The following is a 21,107-nucleotide window of genomic DNA, read 5'->3' on the forward strand; positions in this document are numbered from 1 at the left end:
GATGCCGCTTTACGGAAGCAGGATGCCCATAAACTAAATGTCCCACAATGCATCTCGTTTTGTGACATGCGCACCGAAGAGACTTGCAATTATTTGCACTGAACTTCTGCTTTCAGATGTAGTTGGAAGTTAATTACTAAGTTATTATCCTATCCAATAATAATCCAATTCAGAGGCAATAATGTAATATAATATATATATTTATATTTATATAGTTACAACCGGCCCTTTGAGTGCAACCATAATGCTAATGTAGCCCGCAATGAAATTGAGTTTGACACCCCTGCTTTACATGTAGCCTTTCGGGCCAATTCCAAACCAACCCCTACATCCTCTCCCTCCACCTCCAATTCGCGTGGAGGGTCCGCCATATTAAGTGCTTTCCAAACCAAGAAGTGGAGAGAACAAGTTATTAAACCCTCCAACAGGAAGTCTGCGCTAACCTGCTGCACTACCTGACCATGTGCAATGCTTTTTGAGTCCAGGTGTGTACAAATAGTTCCATGAAAACACTTGCATAAATAAAATACATTTTAAATATTGGTAAACACTGCTTGAAGATGTGATTCGTCTATTCTTGATAACTGTACAGGTGTGCATTTGATATAAACTCACTTGCTAATGTACATAAACTGTTATAAAAACATTATTAAAAGCCACTAAATATTATTTTCCTTAATTATTATTTTGTTGCTATATAGACGCTGATTCAAAACGGAGGTTACGAAATGTTAGGACAGTTTCAGTTTCTGCCGGAGAGAGGTAATATTGTACCCCCGACTTAGATCTTTAAAGGAATCGAAGACAATTGAATAAATAGTTCACCTCTTGCCGCCTCGTTGTGGATGAAAGGATCCAGCTTTCACAAGACCAAACGGACACGATAAGTAAGCAATTAGTCGATTACTGTTGGAGCCATTTATGTTCCATGTTGGCTAATCGTGCAATATTATTTTTGGACACTTGGTGGCGGTGATTAGCTACACACGGGTTTATAAACGGTCACATGTGACTGGAAAGGTAGAGAGAACACACAGCTCGTACAAAACAATAATTGGAAATATGTGTTGTACGGTTACTTCAATAAACCTCCAACTAAACTGCATCTGTCGTACAATCACTCTCACACACACCTGTAATCTAACACCATATGGACACGCATTGCCATAACAAGGGCATCAATGAGTGATCTATGATGTCGTCAAGCCTCTCTGCGGAGAACACTGACATTGAGGAGAGGAAACATTGCATTATGAATGTTACTGTGAGACTCCAGGACACACTTGTCATGAGTGCTGCTGCTGCTGCTGCTGCGAGGTGTGAGGCTGGCAAGCACATGCTAATGGAGCCACTGCTCTGTGGGAACATGACGACGACACACACTGAACACCTGCCAGAACTTATTACATGTATTATTATGAAGTAATAATTACCGCTAGTAATAATGAATGTGTTTGTATGCTGAGCAGAGCTGGGAAGGAGTAGAGTACAAATACTTTGTTGCTGTACTTAAGTACTTTCTTCTGGTATCAGTACTTTACTCCACTACTTATTTTTCTGACGACTTTCTACTTCTTACATGTTGAACTCAAATACCTGTACTTTCTACTTCTTACATGTTGAACTCAAATACCTGTACTTTCTACTTCTTACATGTTGAACTCAAATACCTGACATTTCTACTTCTTACATTTTGAACTCAAATACCTGAACTTTCTACTTCTTACATGTTGAATACAAATACCTGTACTTTCTATTTCTTACATGTTGAACTCAAATACCTGTACTTTCTACTTCTTACATGTTGAATACAAATACCTGTACTTTCTACTTCTCACATGTTGAACTCAAATACCTGTACTTTCTACTTCTTACATGTTGAACTCAAATACCTGACATTTCTACTTCTTACATTTTGAACTCAAATACCTGAACTTTCTACTTCTTACATGTTGAATACAAATACCTGTACTTTCTACTTCTTACATGTTGAACTCAAATACCTGTACTTTCTACTTCTCACATGTTGAACTCAAATACCTGTACTTTCTACTACTCGCATGTTGAACACAAATACCTGTACTTTCTACTTCTTACATGTTGAACTCAAATACCTGTACTTTCTACTTCTTACATGTTGTACTCAAATACCTGTACTTTCTACTTCTTACATGTTGAACTCAAATACCTGTACTTTCTACTTCTTACATTTTGAACACAAATACCTGTACTTTCTACATTTTTTACACAAATACCTGTACTTTCTACTTCTTACATGTTGAACACAAATACCTGAACTTTCTACTTCTCACATGTTAAACCCAAATACCTGTACTTTCTACTTCTTACATGTTAAACCCAAATACCTGTACTTTCTACTTCTCACATGTTAAACCCAAATACCTGTACTTTCTACTTCTCACATGTTGAACTCAAATACCTGTACTTTCTACTTCTTACATGTTGAACTCAAATACCTGTACTTTCTACTTCTCACATGTTGAACACAAATACCTGTACTTTCTACTTCTTACATGTTGAACTCAAATACCTGTACTTTCTACTTCTCACATGTTGAACACAAATACCTGTACTTTCTACTTCTTACATGTTGAACTCAAATACCTGTACTTTCTACTACTCGCATGTTGAACACAAATACCTGTACTTTCTACTTCTTACATGTTGAACTCAAATACCTGTACTTTCTACTTCTTACATGTTGAACTCAAATACCTGTACTTTCTACTTCTCACATGTTGAACACAAATACCTGTACTTTCTACTTCTTACATGTTGAACTCAAATACCTGTACTTTCTACTTCTCACATGTTGAACACAAATACCTGTACTTTCTACTACTCGCATGTTGAACACAAATACCTGTACTTTCTACTTCTTACATGTTGAACTCAAATACCTGTACTTTCTACTTCTTACATGTTGTACTCAAATACCTGTACTTTCTACTTCTTACATGTTGAACTCAAATACCTGTACTTTCTACTTCTTACATTTTGAACACAAATACCTGTACTTTCTACATTTTTTACACAAATACCTGTACTTTCTACTTCTTACATGTTGAACACAAATACCTGTACTTTCTACTTCTCACATGTTGAACACAAATACCTGTACTTTCTACTTCTTACATGTTGAACACAAATACCTGTACTTTCTACTTCTCACATGTTGAACTCAAATACCTGTACTTTCTACTTCTTACATGTTGAACTCAAATACCTGTACTTTCTACTTCTTACATGTTGAACCCAAATACCTGTACTTTCTACATGTTGAACTCAAATACCTGTACTTTCTACTTCTTACATTTTGAACTCAAATACCTGTACTTTCTACTTCTTACATGTTGAACACAAATACCTGTACTTTCTACTTCTCACATGTTGAACTCAAATACCTGTACTTTCTACTTCTCACATGTTGAACACAAATACCTGTACTTTCTACTTCTCACATGTTGAACACAAATACCTGTACTTTCTACTTCTCACATGTTGAACTCAAATACCTGTACTTTCTACTACTCGCATGTTGAACACAAATACCTGTACTTTCTACTTCTTACATGTTGAACTCAAATACCTGTACTTTCTACTTCTTACATGTTGTACTCAAATACCTGTACTTTCTACTTCTTACATGTTGAACTCAAATACCTGTACTTTCTACTTCTTACATTTTGAACACAAATACCTGTACTTTCTACATTTTTTACACAAATACCTGTACTTTCTACTTCTTACATGTTGAACACAAATACCTGAACTTTCTACTTCTCACATGTTAAACCCAAATACCTGTACTTTCTACTTCTTACATGTTAAACCCAAATACCTGTACTTTCTACTTCTCACATGTTAAACCCAAATACCTGTACTTTCTACTGCTTACATTTTGAACTCAAATACCTGTACTTTCTACTTCTCACATGTTGAACTCAAATACCTGTACTTTCTACTTCTCACATGTTGAACTCAAATACCTGTACTTTCTACTTCTTACATGTTGAACTCAAATACCTGTACTTTATACTTCTCACATGTTGAACTCAAATACCTGTACTTTCTACTTCTCACATGTTGAACTCAAATACCTGTACTTTATACTTCTTACATGTTGAACTCAAATACCTGTACTTTCTACTTCTCTCATGTTGAACTCAAATACCTGTACTTTCTACTTCTCTCATGTTGAACTCAAATACCTGTACTTTCTACTTCTTACATGTTGAACCCAAATACCTGTACTTTCTACTTCTCTCATTTCCCAAACAGCTGGTTCCTTTAGTCTGAATGTGTGTTGGTGCGTGATCATTATTCTTTAGAGTCACTGCGTGCCTATTGGTTGGAACACGATCCGTGTATCCATCACTTCCTGGTCTTCTCTAAAGAAGATGGACCAATGGAAACGTTGTCATGTTGCCGTTGTTCAGCATGGAAACATTCATTAGCTAACAATGACATTATTGTTCTATTGATATAAAGCAGTGCTTCTCAAAGTGTGGTCCGCGGACCACTGGTGGTCCCCGAGTATATTGGTACAATTTCACATTTGAAATAAATACATTTATTTAAGTTTTTCGCACTCTCACGGGAATATCTCCGCAATGGAACGAGCTTAAGTTTCACTTTTAATTGCATGATATAGCCCAGATAAGCACCTTCATCACACATGTTTGTACCATTTTCAGGCGATTTCAGGATATTTGTGGAGTTAGGTGGTCCGCGAGTGTTTTTTTATTGGTTAAGTGTCCTTGGTATGAAAAAGTTTGAGAAACACTGATAAGGGAGGTCAGGTACTCTTTAAAGCAGCTGCTAGCTATGGGTACTTTCTACTGAAGTACATTTCAAAGCCTCTTTACTTTTACTTGAGGAAAGAAGTTTAGTCATTACTTCTACTTTCACCAGAGTATTTTTAAACACGAGTATGTGTACTTCTACTTGAGTAAAGGATGTGTGTACTTTTGACATCTCTGATGCCGAGTACACACTCTACCAGATAAGAGTCAGCACTTTTGTAAAGGATACACACAAGGGTTTTTGTAAAGGGTGTATGACAAAATGGAGGCATACACCTTTCCTACAAACACTACAAATAATCAGCTGAAACAATTCTCACAATGTCTAACTCTCACACTGTTGGCATAAGAAGACGCACACCTCTCTTTGTCCAACACACTAATTTCACCCCAAAAAAATCTCACGCTGAATGTGAGAAAGCCACAGAGCTTCTCCTCGATAGAAGATAGTATAATAATCCAATAAAAAAACACTACAACAACAACGTGCTGGTGCTTAGAGACAATATGGACTTTACTTGGAGGAGTTGGCGGACTATACACTGGGGCTAAGACCCGGAGGAGGAGGAGGAGGAGGAGGAGGAGGAGGACCTGGTTTCGATCCGACCACGGGACCCTTTACACCATTTCAATATTTGTTTTTAAAAAGGACTCTACATTGGCTGTCGTGTATTCCCAGTACAGCTTTTCTGATTTCATGTTCGAGAGAAATGCAAGTGTCTCAAAGGGAAAAACATTATAATAATAAAGAGACATATTTTAGACTAATGGACAATTTATTAAAAGACTCGAGCAGAATAACTTACGTATAGCTTTTGGTGATTTGAGGACGATGAAACAGCAGTAGAGCATCAGCAGGCCGGTGAGGATGAGGATGATGATCCCCAGAGTGAAACCAGCCTGAAAGATACAGCAGATAGTAAAGGGTAAATGTGCTGAAGCTCTTTTCCAGTCCTTACGACCCCCCAAGATATTGTGGACTGTTTATTTCTAGTGTCTTAATTTCTCTAATGTACATTGCATTGTTTTTTTATGCTGCTGCAACGCAAACATTTCCCAATTTGGGATCAATAAAGTACTATCTATCTACCTACCTACCTGTCCATCTATCTATCTATCTCCGTCTGCCTGTCTGCCTGTCTGCCTGTCTGCCTGTCTGCCTGTCTGCCTGTCTGCCTGTCCGCCTGTCCGCCTGTCCGCCTGTCCGCCTGTCCGCCTGTCCGCCTGTCCGCCTGTCCGCCTGTCCGCCTGTCCGCCTGTCCGCCTGTCCGCCTGTCCGCCTGTCCGCCTGTCCGCCTGTCCGCCTGTCCGCCTGTCCGCCTGTCCGCCTGTCCGCCTGTCCGCCTGTCCGCCTGTCCGCCTGTCCGCCTGTCCGCCTGTCCGCCTGTCCGCCTGTCCGCCTGTCCGCCTGTCCGCCTGTCCGCCTGTCCGCCTGTCCGCCTGTCCGCCTGTCCGCCTGTCCGCCTGTCCGCCTGTCCGCCTGTCCGCCTGTCCGCCTGTCCGCCTGTCCACCTGTCCACCTGTCCACCTGTCCACCTGTCCACCTGTCCACCTGTCCACCTGTCCACCTGTCCACCTGTCCACCTGTCCACCTGTCCACCTATATCCGTCCGTCCGTCCGTCCGCCTACCTGCCTGTCTGTCTACCTACCTACCTGTCTACCTGTCCATCTATCTATCTATATCCATCCATCCGTCCGTCCGTCCGTCTGTCTACATTAACAGCCGCTTTAGAAGGCAAACTAATACAACTTTTTAAAAACAGAACGTGGAAATATAACAACAAAAATAAGCACAACTTGTTCATGGGGCACTCCTAAGTATCTTGCCAAGAACAAGGTACTTCACATATCCAGATTTAGGTGATTTCAAAGAGCACATCCTGCAGAATAACTAAGGTCAATACGCAGCAGGTCATGTGTAAGGAGTATGTGGAGTAAAGCGATTCACCTGCTTTATACCCCAAGGTATGCTGAGTATAGATGTTCCCATCATTGTGTTCCATATAGCAAATCTGCAAAGGAGAGATGAAAGCAAGGTCGGAATGAAAGCAGTCGGAGTATGAAGAGCACATTTAGCTCCGGGCGATGACTGTTCAGCTGACGGGGCTTACATGGTGATGAAACTGGGGTTTTTAGAGGATTGGTCGAGGCCTTTCACCTTGAAAGCTGTCCCCAGTGGGCTGTAGATGTAGATCTCCTCTGTGTGCGGGATCACATGGTCTGGAGGACTCTGAAGGGGAGAGAAAACAGAATTTATTTATTTTTATTCCACACATGGCAGTTATTTTTTAAAGGTCACCTATAATGCTATTTTTAGGCAATAGCATAGGTTTCAGATATATAAAAAACATGTCTATGAAGTGTTTTGCTCAAAATACCAAACAGATCACTCATTCTAGCCATGCCTCATATCCCTCTATTTCACTTCCTGTTTCAAAAGTGCTGATTTGGGGAATAAAGCTTTAAAATAAAAAGGAGGGGTCTGAGCTCATGCGGGACCCGGCAGCTACCGTCTAAACTAAATGCTGCCGTGATGAAACGCCATATCATGGATTATCAAGGATCTGAAACAGTCTGGAGCTCAAAGGCTTTCTCTCTTGCCGGTTACACCACAAGGTGAGTTCCTTTCTACTTCCTGCTTCTTCACACACATGCTCTCCAGCACAGGTTAGCTCTGAGTGTTAGCGATGCTAATGTGAACACCGACCATATTACGTCCAAAACAGTCAGGCATTGTTTCTGATAGCAACGTTTCTGACATTTCAGATATTACGTCATATCTGACGCAAATCTGGATCAGCTCCGTTGTAGCCTTGTTTTTAGAGATTTGGGTACGGAGGAAAAGAGAGAGGGTTTTATTTTCTGACGCTGCGTGAGTTCCCCGACACACATCGTTATGTATACAAGACATCACAAAGTGAATTTTGCCTGATAGGTCCCCTTTAAAACAAAACATGTAGACTTATACTGTTGTTGTTTTTTTATAGCGCATGGTAGAAGGAGCAGGGAGAAGAAAATCTTATTTTACCTGCCTCTTCTTAAAAAATAAATAATGAAAGAACCATAACAATTAAAATAAAAGCAATATTCTTTCAGTCACAGTTGCTTACAAATACTGAAACATAAAACCAGAACACAATCAAAAGTCATACCGTCTAAAATTAAGACTTTATGTACACTTTGTCAGGAGGAAAAAACACAGCATTAAGAGGTACAGTAACAACGGTGTTTATGACAAATAAAGGCATAAAGACGTGACATCTGTTTAATATTACATATGTCAGGGAAAAGTCTGAGCGAAAACATAACCACATAAAGTGAAATGAATGTGTTTATTTCTTGGGTTACCATCTTGTGCCTCTCTTTACAGGTAGTAAATATATTTACAGTGTTTCCCACAGAATTTTGATTCTATGAACCTATTCGGGTGGCCCACGCATCCACCCCCCTCCCCCCCAAATAATAAAATACATGCGAGTTCATGGCTACTGTAGACAACGTTCTTGTTGCTCTGTGTTGCGTTGTTAATGAGTGAGACACACCGGAGTTGAGGATCTGTGGGTTTATTCTCCCAAAAATATAATTTACAATTTAGCAGACGCCTTATTCCACAACGACCAATTACAGGGACATTCTCCCTGGAGTAACTGAGGGCACACTAGTAGTGGTGTTCCAGCCGGGATTTGAACTCGCAACCTTCCGATCTTCAGCCCACCTCACTATCCATTAGACCACCAAAATAAAAAATGGTGGCCCCCACAAATAAATCAATGTATGGGAAACACTGCATGTATATAATATCCTGCTTTATACTTTGTTTACTGTAAACTGGTATTTCAACATGTATATTTTCTACTTTTTTATTGCCGTTTTAAGATGTTTACATTTTAGAATTCTTTATTTCTACTCTTGTGCGTTCACACCCGCCTTGTTTAGTCCGGTTGAATCGAACCCTGGTGCGTTTAGCCGCTTGGTGCGGTTCATGTGGGTCGGTGTGAACGCAGTCCGAGACCTCTGAAGTGAACTAAACAACCGGACTCTGGTCCGCTAAAATAGGTGGTCTCGGAGCGCTTGCTTGCGAACTCTGGAGCAGTTCATCGCTGGTGTGAACGCAGTCCGCACCAAAACATAGGAAGCGTAGTATTTACGTGCCACAGGAACGCGGATGTCTTCAAAATCTTTAGCGAAAGAGTCTTTCAAGACATCCGCGGTTGTTTAGTTAAAGAGTGAAGCAGAATTAAGTGTTGAACAGTGTCGTGTAAAGTAGAAAGGCTCCGTCAGCTACATAAAAGTAAGAACACCTGTCGTCGGTGAAACGCCCTCCTGACTGCAGAACGTCTCATATGTGTACTAATGTTTTTTAACGCACGTTGTCTGATTATATAATCATATGTCTGTTGATTAACAGCAGCATGAGAATAACCTGCCGATGCTCCATGGCGGAGGCTCCGGTAGAAATTAACGGGATTTGCGTTTTTACCCCCTTAATGTCTGACCAATGGGTGAACAGCATTTCCGAGCACATGACTTGTGTTTAAAGTTTATAGTCCGTTTGAGTTTTGGTGTGAACGCAAACTGAACCTTCTGAAAAATGAAGCAATGGAACAAACTGGTGCGCACCAGAGAGCGGACTATGAGGTGTGAATGCGACCTACATTTCTCTTATGTGCAATGCCTTGTCTGTCATGCTGCTGCAACGCAAACATTTCCCAAATTGGGATCAATAAAGTACATCTTATCTTATCTTATAGAGTACAAAAGGTATTTATGGAAATAAAGGCATACATACGTCAGAGAAACAGTAACATCTTAGGGAAACATAACCACATCGTAACCTGGATCTGAAACTGAGAGCCAAAACGTGTCTTTCATACAAATTAAGAGTTTAAAAAAGCATCTCACGATCTACTCGGTGTCAATGTAAAAGCTTGAATGGAGGAAATTGCAAAAACCTCATGGTCCACTATAATAACCATAACCACACGGGAACGTGTTGCATGGTTATTGCCTGGGTTACAATCTTTCATTCATCGAAAAGCGTCCGATATGTCAAGAGGTTATAATGTCGACATCCTGCCACAGATGTCAATGTATTGAGTTGCAGAGATAGCTACTGATATCAGCATGCCAACTGATCAGTCGCGTCCTGTCTTGACATACCACTTGTCCCGCTGTAGTCTGTGACGACATGTGGGCCCAAACATACTTCGTTCCACATTGGGGAAAAGATTGAATCGGTTGGGGGCAGGGCTCGAGGACAACACTTGGCGGATTGTTGTACTGGGTAGTCAGTGAGCAACTATCAGAGGAATGAACGGGGCCCTGCTTGAAACACCGTATCCAATTCTCTCTATACATCCATGATCATGATAAGGGGTCCCTGGCCATGACAACTACGGTAAAGCCCCTGTCACACTGTCCCGAAATGTACACCCGAATATTGAATATTGAACACGAAGATGGCCCCGAACCACACACGAAGGCAACATTTACATTACATTTAAGACATACAACGAAAGTAACCCAAACAATTATGTTACAGTACTATGATACTGTACTGATATCTTCAGACTTTGTTCTTTACTTTATCCGTCTTTATATGTAGACGATATTATGTTTTCTCCGTCATGTTGCTGTTTCCATAGCAACAACAACTTCCGGTCAACTCGCCTTCAAAATAATATATTATATCCTTTTCAGTTTCACAGAACACAAATTGGGTTATTTACATAATATGTTTACATGATTTTGTTGTGCAATAAAACAACCCGATGGACACACGATAAAGGAAATGTTCAAATTCGGCTGTGATCGTAGCAACATCGGGCCGTTCGTGAGGGCGTCTCAAGCCATCGTATGACCGCCGGTGGAGTTTCTCAGGCTCCGGCAGCAACTTCGTGAGCGGTGGCAAAATCTTTGGCATGCCAAATAATAGCCGAAGGACCTTGAGAAGGCTCATTTTCGTGTTGAATTCGTGTGTCAATTTTGCCCTTCGTAAGGCCATCGTGAGGGCATCTTGTTATCCTCGGTGCCATCGGGCATTCGCCCCGATCAGAGTGAGGGCGAATGCACCGATGATAACACGACTTGACACGATGCCCTCACGAGTGCCGTACGAAGTTGCCGCTCACGAAGTTGCTGCCGGAGCCTGAGAAACTCCACCGGCGGTCATACGATGGCTTAGATGCCCTCACGAACGGCCCGATGTTGCTACGATCACAGCCGAATTTGAACATTTCCTTTATCGTGTGTCCATCGGGTGTACATTTCGGGACAGTGTGACAGGGCCTTTAAGGATAGTTTATTTGTACAGCACATTTTACGACAGAGGCAATTAAAAGTGCTTCACGCAGGCATTCAACGCGTAATGATTTAAAAATCATTTTAAAAAAAAGGCGATAAAATAATGGTTGCAGCGAGAAGTGCAATGACAAGGCACGGTTATAACATCGCAGTATTAAAAATAAACCTTAAATTTGAAAGAACCCAGGGTTTGGGCGGAGCTCAGATTTGCAGGCAGTTTGCTCCAGGCTGCATACAAGCTAAAAGCTCAAAACTAGTGATTAGCAGTGAGGAGACTTACCAGCAGTCTGTCAGAGGAGCCGGTCAGCCGGCTGTAATAATGCACTCTGCTGTTGAGGATGGCCGCCTCAGCAGAGACCCTCTCCTGCGGGACGTCGCCCACGATGTTCCTGGGCTCCACGTAGAAAGGTCTACAAAAAGTAGAGGAAAATAACGTCAATTAAGGAATTCAGTTTTTCATAGTGCATTAAATCAAACCTGCCAAGGACTCTTTAAAACCAGCTGTAGGAGCCAAAGTGCTGAGTTAGCCTGTTTTTATAGTTGTATTATTCCCATTATTTGTTTATACCACACACACTGGTAATTAGTAGTGTCAGGTTTGGTAGTATGTGCTTTACAGTATGTCCTAGAAAGCTAGTTGGCCACTGCGAAATAGCTAACTGGATTAAAACTCACACACAGTACTAATACTCAGGAGGTGCAGGACACACACACACATTCAACTTCTCAGTATTTGCTTGTCATGAGGGTCACACACACACACACACACACACACACACACACACACACACACACACACACTAACCTTAACCAACACATGCCTAAACCTAACCAAGTCTTCACCCTAACATTAATGATTCCCCTCATGGGGACCTCCAATTTGTCCCCATAAGGGAAGCCAGTCCCCACACGTGACTATGTAAACAGATTTAGGTCCCCACAAGTACACACACACAATATTTTTGTACAATTCGGATGCATTTGAACCATAGACTGTACACCGATATTTGCACTATCCTCCTTCAAGGCACAATTTTATCGTCGTCCCATTAATCTAAATCTATTTTTTATACGCCTATCCTATGCTATTTTAACTGCAATTCTTTTATGAAAGGTGCTATACAAACAAAGCTTATTTTATTATTATTATTATATTATATTTTATTTGGACAGCGACATTCTTTTGTTGATAGGTAGACAAACACTTAACAAGCTCAAAAGAAAATTTTTGTGACAGATTTTCGCCCAGAAATCCTGATGGAATATAACCCAGTGTCTGTGGACTGGTATTAAAGCCGTCACTATAGCTCCCAGTCTGCCCCCTCTTTCGTACTGAACATGACCCTCAGTGTGTGTCTGCATTATTCTGTCACGCAGGCGCAGTGCTGGTGATATTGTGATATCGATCAGTGTCGTGTTTCTACCTTTTAGCCCTGAAGTCCAGGGAGTCCGTGGAGCCTCTCTGGGAATAGCTCTCTGCCGTCTGCTGCTCGGAGCTCAGCAGAGGCCTGCACTCGTCCTCCATGATGCCTCAGACGTTCAGCCTCCCAACGCTCATCACCTGACTGGGAGGAAGCATGTTGTAAAATATAATCAGTAACTGGCACACAGCAGCCGTAAAACATGCAATATTCATGTAGAACAGTCGGTAAGTGCACGAGCATGAAGTCACAGTGAAGGAATGACTTTCTACTTGCTGTGTGAAGCCGTTGTATATTTGTGGTGTAGTACTTTGTTTATTTGTAATTTTCTGTGCATTTAACTCCACGTATTAACAGTCATCCTATTTCTTCTCAGATAGACTACGCACGTTGACCTGACTGTAGCATAAAAACAGAAAACATTGCTTAGCGTAGCCTAAGGTGGGCAATAAGACAGTAAACATCAAAACTGCATACAATTAAATTTCGTTTGTATTCATCATAGCATCTAACCCAGGGGTGTCAAACTCAATTTCACCATGGGCCACATCAGCATTATGGTTGCACTTAAAGGGCCGGTTGTAACTTCAAGACTATATAAAAATGCATATATAAATATGTTATATATATATATATAAAATAATGTTATTGCCTCTGCATTGGATTATTATCGGACAGGGTAATAACTTCATAATTAACTACGTCTGAAAGCAGAAGTCTAGGGAAAATAATGGCAAGTCTCTTCAGTGAGCATGTCACAAAATGATTTAAAAAGAAAAAAGTGTGATGAGAGATGCATTGTGGGACATGTAGTTTGTGTGCTTCTGTAAATCAGCCTGTAACCGTTCTTTGCAAGCTCTTGTGGGGCCGCATAAAATGAAGTCGCGGGCCGGATTTGGCCCCCGGGCCTTGAGTTTGACACCCCTGATCTAACCCAATGAAGCCTAGACATATTTCCTTATTCTTTCTTTATCATTTCACTTACAACTGTTATGTTCACACTGCTTCAAAGTTATACAAATACTTCAAAGATGCATATGTAGTGTTTTGTAATCCCCACTTCGATTTGTCAGACTACAAATGGCGTGGCACCTCTATTTCAGGGGGAAAAAAGCATTTTGGACCGCCAATTCTGTTCCACTTATATCGCCAAAAGTGAAGCCAAAAGACGCATATCCCCTTTGCTTTTGATATATATATATATATATATATATATATATATATATATATATATATATATATATATTACTATCGGTGCAAAATAAACGGTCACATTTCAGGTCATATTGCCCACCCCTAGCCCCCTGATGCTCTGGGTCGAAGAGCTGTAAACTACTTTTTTGGAGGAACTAAATCAAAAATCTAATTTCACTTGATTTTAAGTTTTGCTTTGAAATTGTGACACCCTGCTCAGGACCCGAGGCATCACAGTGTTCAGTGTTTGGGTGAGGGGCTCTCGAGATAAACCACACCCAACAATACAACAGGAAAATCACTGCGACTGTTGAAAAGCAGGCATCGTTGTTGAGCATTTTCTAAAATTGCCACAACAATGCTGACCGTACTGCCGTTGCATTCTAGCTAGTAATCACTTTGCCTGGGTATAATTCAAGGCTCTAAAGAAATGAGTGGTATATACAAGTATTTGACTTGTTGCCACTTCTTTAACACCTATATTCTGAAGCAGAGTGATTCAGATGTTTCCTTTAATCAGGTGTGAAGATGGTTTATTGCATACATTAGACAGGAGGACCTCTAGTGGCGCTGCAGTGATCTCGACAGGAGACACACAAACTGGTTTCAGAGTTCTTTAGGTTCACACACAGGAGCTTTAAGAGACCAAATGGTTCTGATCCAGACTCCAGGACCCCCCCCTTCCTCTTCAAGCTCAGCGAGTCAGAGCCACGGCCCCCTGATGTTTGTCATGTTTTTACTTATTGTTCATGTACAATATAAAGATTTGATTCCATTCTATGGCGTTCTCGTGATGATACTAGATATGGTATTTTCCTGGTTTTAAGGCAGCATTACGGTGACGTCATCATTCCCTGAACTTACTGTTAAAGCTGTTTGATATGCCTTTGTCATTAAATCCACATTACTGATAGATATGTATGTCATTGTGAAAGTATTTAGTAAACGCACCAATGGGACACCAAATTATACAATATTGTGTCAAAATGACATTGAGGTATTTGGTTAATTACCGTTGTATTTTCATCTTTATACAACTTGATGAAGTTTAAGTTTTACACTATTTAAAATGTTAATAGTCTTGAGATGTTGATCAAGTGAACAACATGTCAGCATAAGGGTTTTACTGCACGGCATTTACTGTGTGGTTATTATTTTTAAGCATTCTTCCTAAAAAATTTAAATATTTTTTAGCTTTTAAGGTTCTTTGTATATTTGTATTTGCTGTAAATGCTTGTCTTTTTAATTCTAAATATATATTTTTTAATTCTTATTTTCTTTACATTTTTTAACTTATTTTCTTAGATTGTTTATGTTTGCTCCACCAGACACCAGTGTGTGTAAACGTACCTGGTAGGGCTGCACGATATATCGTGTCGTGACGATAATCGCGATATGCGCATGCGCAATATTCACAACGAAGGAAGTGCGACTTAAATTATTTATTTATTTTTATTTATTTAATCTTTTTTTTTTTTTTAGGACGTGTGATATTAAGTAGGCAAATTAACTCAAACACGTCATGTTACAATTATTTTGCTGCTCGCTACAAAAGGAAAACTCTCACTCAGGGTCACTTGAGTGAGTGACATGCAGGCTCTGCATGCACAGCAAACCACCAATCACAATCAAGTCTCCAAAGCAAACGGACCCGGTGATTAAAGGTAAAAACACTGAATAAAGTGGTTTCATGTGTTTCTCCAGTTCGGCGCTGCTAACCGAGCTAGCTTAGCTTGTTGAAAAAAATAGCAATTGTGTCGCATTAAAGTTCAAGAAAAGACGGTTTGCGGACAAAAACAACTGCCTTTTATTCAATTCGTGTATTTTTTCATATCGCAATATATATCGCAGGGGAAGAAAATATCGCAATGTCAGTTTTTCCCAATATCGTGCAGCCCTAGTACCTGGCAAAAAACTTGATTCTGAATCTGCAATTGTATTATTATTACACATTAAACACAATTACATTGCTACTTGTTAACCATGCTGTACATATCTGTCATTTGTTTTTTAACTTATTGTGTTACTAATGACGTGTGCATACTTAGGCATTCTTTATTTTTTTAATATCCAAGTCTAATCTCCTCACTTTATCTGCTGTTCCCAGTTGCGGGACGAATAAAGCATTTCTGATACTGATTGTTAAAGCCGCTGGTGCTACACAAATAAAGCTTTATACAAATGTAAAAACCTGCTACTTTAGAGACATGTCCATGTTAGAAACCACAGTGTGCTATCTGCAGCAGAGGGAGCATATTGGAGCAGACATTCGCTGACAGGACAAACAGCTCTTCCTGCCAACATGCTACAGATAACATCACGTGACACACGCACAGCTGGGAGATACACAGGGTTTGTTCAAACACTGGCTCTAATTGACATACTATCAATCAATCAATGTTTATTTATATAGCCCAATTTCACAAATGTTACCTTTGTCTCAGTGGACTTCACAGTTTGTACAGAAACTACTAACACATACTATAATACTGTTGTGCTAGTGGAGGAATTGTACTGAGTAACCAAGTATCTACTATCTATCAACTCAAGTACTGTACTGTCTGTACTTAAGTACAGTTTTGAGGTACTTGAGTATTTCCATGTAATGCTACTTTGTGCTTTGACTCCACTACATGTATCTAATCCCTTTACAGATGTGGATGAAGGATGTGAAATATAATCAAGTGTTGAATCAGACTTCTTCCACCTGGAGTAAATCCACCAGCTACCCTGCAGTCTACAAAGTCCTTCAGACTAGCTGCACCTTCACCAGCTTTGAGAACACTTTAAAGATCAATCATTATAAAACATATCATATATTATTCTGAAATGGACCAATCTGCACAACGACTACTTTTACTGTCGCTACTTTCACTATATTTTGATGAGAATACTTTTCTACTTTTACTTGAGGAACATTTTTGAATGCAGGACCTTTACTGTGACAGAGTATTCCTACACACACAATATCTGAGTACTTCTACTCAAGTACTTCTCTCAGCTCTGTGTGAAACTGAGACTCCAACGTAAAGCAGGAAATTACTAAAGTAAGAAACAGCTGAGTCTACAAATCTCTTCTCTTCCCGGAAGTCTACTTTCTGTTCCCTCTGTTCCCTTGGTGAACATTAGCCAACTTATCCAGGTAGAAACACACACACATGCTAGCTAAGCCTTGACATTAATTAGCTCACACACTGTCATTATATCTTAGCATAGTTAACAATATATATGCAGAATTCGTACCAAAGTGTGCAGTGAAGCTCCTATTGTCTTCAGCTCATCTCAGGTGTGCTGCATCAGCAAATGTCACAGCCAGCAAGTTGCAATAACGTCACTAAAAATACTAAAAAGCACCAGACGTAAACACACAGTGGATGCTAAAGTACTCTTCCCAGATAAATACAGTAGAGACAATGTGAATAGCAGCTTACTGTTACTGGATACAGCCCGAGTGGTAGTAAAATAAGGATATACGTTTTAAAATAAGTATATTCCCCCTGTTGAGATACGAGCTGAGCGTCTGGTTGTTATTCCTGCTTCTTCTTCTGCTTTTCTTGCCTTTGTATTTCCTCTTCTTCTAAGGTTTTATTAGGAACGTGACACTCCACAGCGCCACGTGCTGAGCGGCATGTGCGCGTGCACCGGCAACACATGTGGGAAAACGTCACACTTCCTTTGCTGATTACACAATTTAGACTAGGTTGAAGAAATACTCACATCTTGTACTTGAGTAAAAGTATAAACACCAAAGAGTACTCTGTTACAAGTAAAAGTCCTGTATTCAAAATGTCACTGAAGTAAAATCAATCAATCAATGTTTATTTATATCGCCCAATATCACAAATGTTACATTTGTCTCAGTGGTCTTCACAATGTGTACAGAATATCAGTATGACAATACGACACCCTAAAAGTACACAAGTATTGGAGAATATACTTAATAAAGTAACAAAAGTATAGTCATTGTGCAGATTGGTCCATTTCAGAATAATATATAGGGAAGAAGGGGGTAAATTGAGCTAGCGGGTAAATTGAACCACCCCCTGTAACCAGGCAACGCCAAATGGCCAGAAATGATGCAAGCTCCACCCATTTCTCATTGCCTGTGAAAGAGAGAGATACTCATTGTGGTCTGGTTGTAATTTGTTTTGCTTGTCAAAGTACATTTTCTAGATTTTCTAGTCAGCTATATCGGCTGTCAAAAAAAAGTATCCTGGTTTAAACACATATATTGTATATGTTGATGTGTTGGCAGCGTATTAAACTATGTGAATCATTAAGCTAAAGATGACTCTGAATTTGAATGCTAGGCTATTTTTTCTAAAATGGTGGCTGTGGGGTAAAGTGAACCACGGGCCTTGGGGTACGTTGAGCCAGTTTTTAATGGAGAAATGAATGAAAGTAGGCCAAGTTGATAATAAGAGCTCATTGTAGGCTACATTAAAGTTGAATTTACCCTGTGTTTGATTGGTAAGATGTATGAAATGGTATCACCATTTTTATGATTACTTTTCCTTTTAACATGTTAAAAAAAATCAATCAATTCAATTGAAATTTATATTAAAAATATTTGAAAAACTAAGCTTGTATTTGGTTTGTTATTTATTGTTTATAGTTACCTTTAAGATGTGTTGTAGGTATGCCCAGGTTTGAACAGTGGATCAATTTACCCCCTGACCTGGATCAACTTACCCCCTGACCTGGATCAACTTACCCCCTAACCCGGGGCAAGTTGAGCCACAAGACCTTTTTTTTTAGAAGTAATATTTTCAGATCAAATATTAATTATTATCACTGCCATTGATATGAGACATCCTGAATTATAGGTGTGTGTTTTCATTTTTACTATGGGTCATTTCTCCTTGCTTAGAGGACAGCATAACGCATCCTAGTACCAGGAGTCTAGCACTAGGAGCAGTGGGCAGCTATTGTACAGCGCCCGGGTAGCAATGGGAGTGAGGGGGGAAGGGGGGTGTCCGGTGCCTTGCTCAAGGGCACCACGGCAGGGCAGGAGGTGAACTGGGGCCTCTCCAAGTAGCAGTCCACACTCCATATGTAGGTCTGGTCGGGGACTGAAATGATGATATCAAAAGTTAGGAAACCGCTGACAGCAAATCCAGTATCTCATTTTAGGTCACAGCTGATACTGCTGATCAAGAGCCGGGAGATAAGGCCTTCTCAGGAGTAGGTGAACCCACTGAGTAAACCTACGTCACGTCTGGGGTCTTCATGACCTCCATGACCTCTATGACCTCCATGACCTCAGCGTTTCTCAAATCCAGTCTGAGGAATTTTGCTTTAAACGGTTTGTTATGATATTTCCTGATTCATTGAAATCCCATCCACTGTTCCATAAATAACTTTGAGTAACACATACATTTTTATTGATTTAATAAAATGTATTTATGTTATTTATTTATTTATTTACTTGTTTATTTATTTACTTATTTTATTAGTAGTGATACAAATGCCACTTCAATCTCATTAGTATGCAGAAAAAGTGACAGGTCGCCCCGCCCCGCCCCTTTTCGACCGGAAGTCCCGCCTTATTTGACCGGAAGTCCCGCCTTTTTATTTTGAAACCGGAAGTCCCGCCTCGTTCGACCGGAAGTCCCGCCTCGTTCGACCGGATGTCCCGCCCCCGCTTCCGGCGGATGTCCCGCCCCCGCTTCCGGTTTTCAAAATAAAAAAATAAAAATAAATTAAAATTAAAAAAATGAGAAAAATAAAATGCCGTTGTTTTCAATCAATTAATATGCCTAGGATATATGTCCCGCCTCCTTACCACTTCCTGTGTGGTTAATCCTGTATACAGTATCGAATGTAACTTACAAATACTTGCAAATAACATGAAATTAATCAAAAGTAAGGCATCTTAAAAACATATATTTAAACCTCTCTGTTTTTGCAAACAGGACATGACAGGACATGAGGGGAGAGAACATATGGTGGAGGAGGGGGAACACACACACACACACACACACACACACACACTTTCCCCGCCCCTCACCCTCTCCCTCTGTCTAAATAAAAAGCCAGCGTCACTCTTAAATATTTTTCAAGTCGAGAGAAAATGGCCAAGAGACGTCTTGATATGAATTTAATCAGCGAGACACCGGTGACAACTTACAGCCATCCGTTGGGTGCTCCAATCAAGAAACGAATGCAGTTTGTATGCCAGGTTCAGACGCCTACAGCCGAAGAACTTCACGAAGAATGGATTCTAAAAAATGGCGATGTTTGGGGTTATATATTCAACTATATGGCTATTACAAATAACATGAAATTAATCAAAAGTAAAAGCATCTAAAAAACACATATTTAAACCTCTCTGTTTTTGCAAACAGGACATGACAGGACATGAGGGGAGAAAACATATGGTGACACACTTTCCCCGCCCCTCACCCTCTCCCTCTGTCTAAATAAAAAGCCAGCGTCACTCTTAAATATTTTTCAAGTCGAGAGAAAATGGCCAAGAGACGTCTTGATATGAATTTAATCAGCGAGACACCGGTGACAACTTACAGCCATCCGTTGGGTGCTCCAAATCAAAGTAAAGCATATAAAAAACAGATATTTTAAAAAGTCAGCCTTTTTTGCTAAAGGATAAGGGAGGGGGAAAACCCCAAACCCCCTATGGAGAAGTCATAAACCCCCTATGGAGACAAGCATGTTGTAAACAGAGGGGAGGTAGGTAATATACTTAAATATATATAGAAAGTCAGAGAATATTTATCAGAGGATAACGCATATACATTTGTACAAGTCGACACGGGTGCATTTTGTTAAGAAAACAGAGTTTTCGTACTCAGACCGCTGCAACAATTTCAAGCAGATCTCTGCGATATGCAGTCGCTGTCCGAATATAATGATGGCTTTAATTATTTGTTAACAGTCATAAATGTATTTAGAAAAACCTGTGCTCAAACATTAAAAAGAAAAAGAAGGGTAAGGTTACCAAAGCTTTTTGATACAGGTTTAACACACAGCGAGATCCCTAAAAAGTTACAAACAGCTGAGGGGAAAGAATTCTTTAATAAAGTTTAATAAAGTTTTTCAAAACTTGTTGAAGAAAAACGGTATACAACATTATATATAACCGCCATTGACATAAAGGCATGTATGGTAGAAAGATTTAACCGTACGCTGAAAACTAAAAAGTGGAGGTATTTTACAGCTAAAAACACTCCTAGACCTATGATAGTGTTTTTTATGTATGACAACTCTACAACTGGTAGAAAGTTAAGTACTTTTTCTGAGCAGATTTTCTTTAAGACTGTGACTCTTAACAAACCAACTATTTATTTATTATTTCAGTGGAACAATCCAGTGTTTGTTAACATTAACGCTTTCTTCTCTTTT

General features: G+C 40.0%; 1 protein-coding gene across 4 annotated transcripts in view; it reads right to left on the reverse strand.

Annotated features, from left to right (window-relative positions):
- The window catches only part of slc38a9 (solute carrier family 38 member 9), a 29,458-nt gene extending 12,098 nt beyond the window's left edge, over positions 1-17,360 (reverse strand). Inside the window, exons 1-7 of one of the 4 annotated variants that reach the window (XM_034096643.2) lie at positions 17,177-17,360; positions 16,989-17,088; positions 12,555-12,695; positions 11,411-11,540; positions 6,939-7,057; positions 6,776-6,839; positions 5,633-5,726 (exon numbers count right to left, since the gene is read on the reverse strand). In XM_034096643.2, coding sequence (XP_033952534.1) covers positions 5,633-5,726; positions 6,776-6,839; positions 6,939-7,057; positions 11,411-11,540; positions 12,555-12,655 — 508 coding nt within the window. In that variant the 5' untranslated portion in view covers positions 12,656-12,695; positions 16,989-17,088; positions 17,177-17,360. Of the gene's footprint in view, positions 1-5,632; positions 5,727-6,775; positions 6,840-6,938; positions 7,058-11,410; positions 11,541-12,554; positions 12,696-16,988 lie in introns of all 4 variants that reach the window. The other 3 variants (XM_034096644.2, XM_034096642.2, XM_034096641.2) reach the window with 3 other exon arrangements.
- Between the last annotated feature and the right edge of the window lie 3,747 nt (positions 17,361-21,107).

Source organism: Pseudochaenichthys georgianus, chromosome 12, assembly GCF_902827115.2.
Source record: "Pseudochaenichthys georgianus chromosome 12, fPseGeo1.2, whole genome shotgun sequence".
Lineage (NCBI taxonomy): Eukaryota > Metazoa > Chordata > Actinopteri > Perciformes > Channichthyidae > Pseudochaenichthys > Pseudochaenichthys georgianus.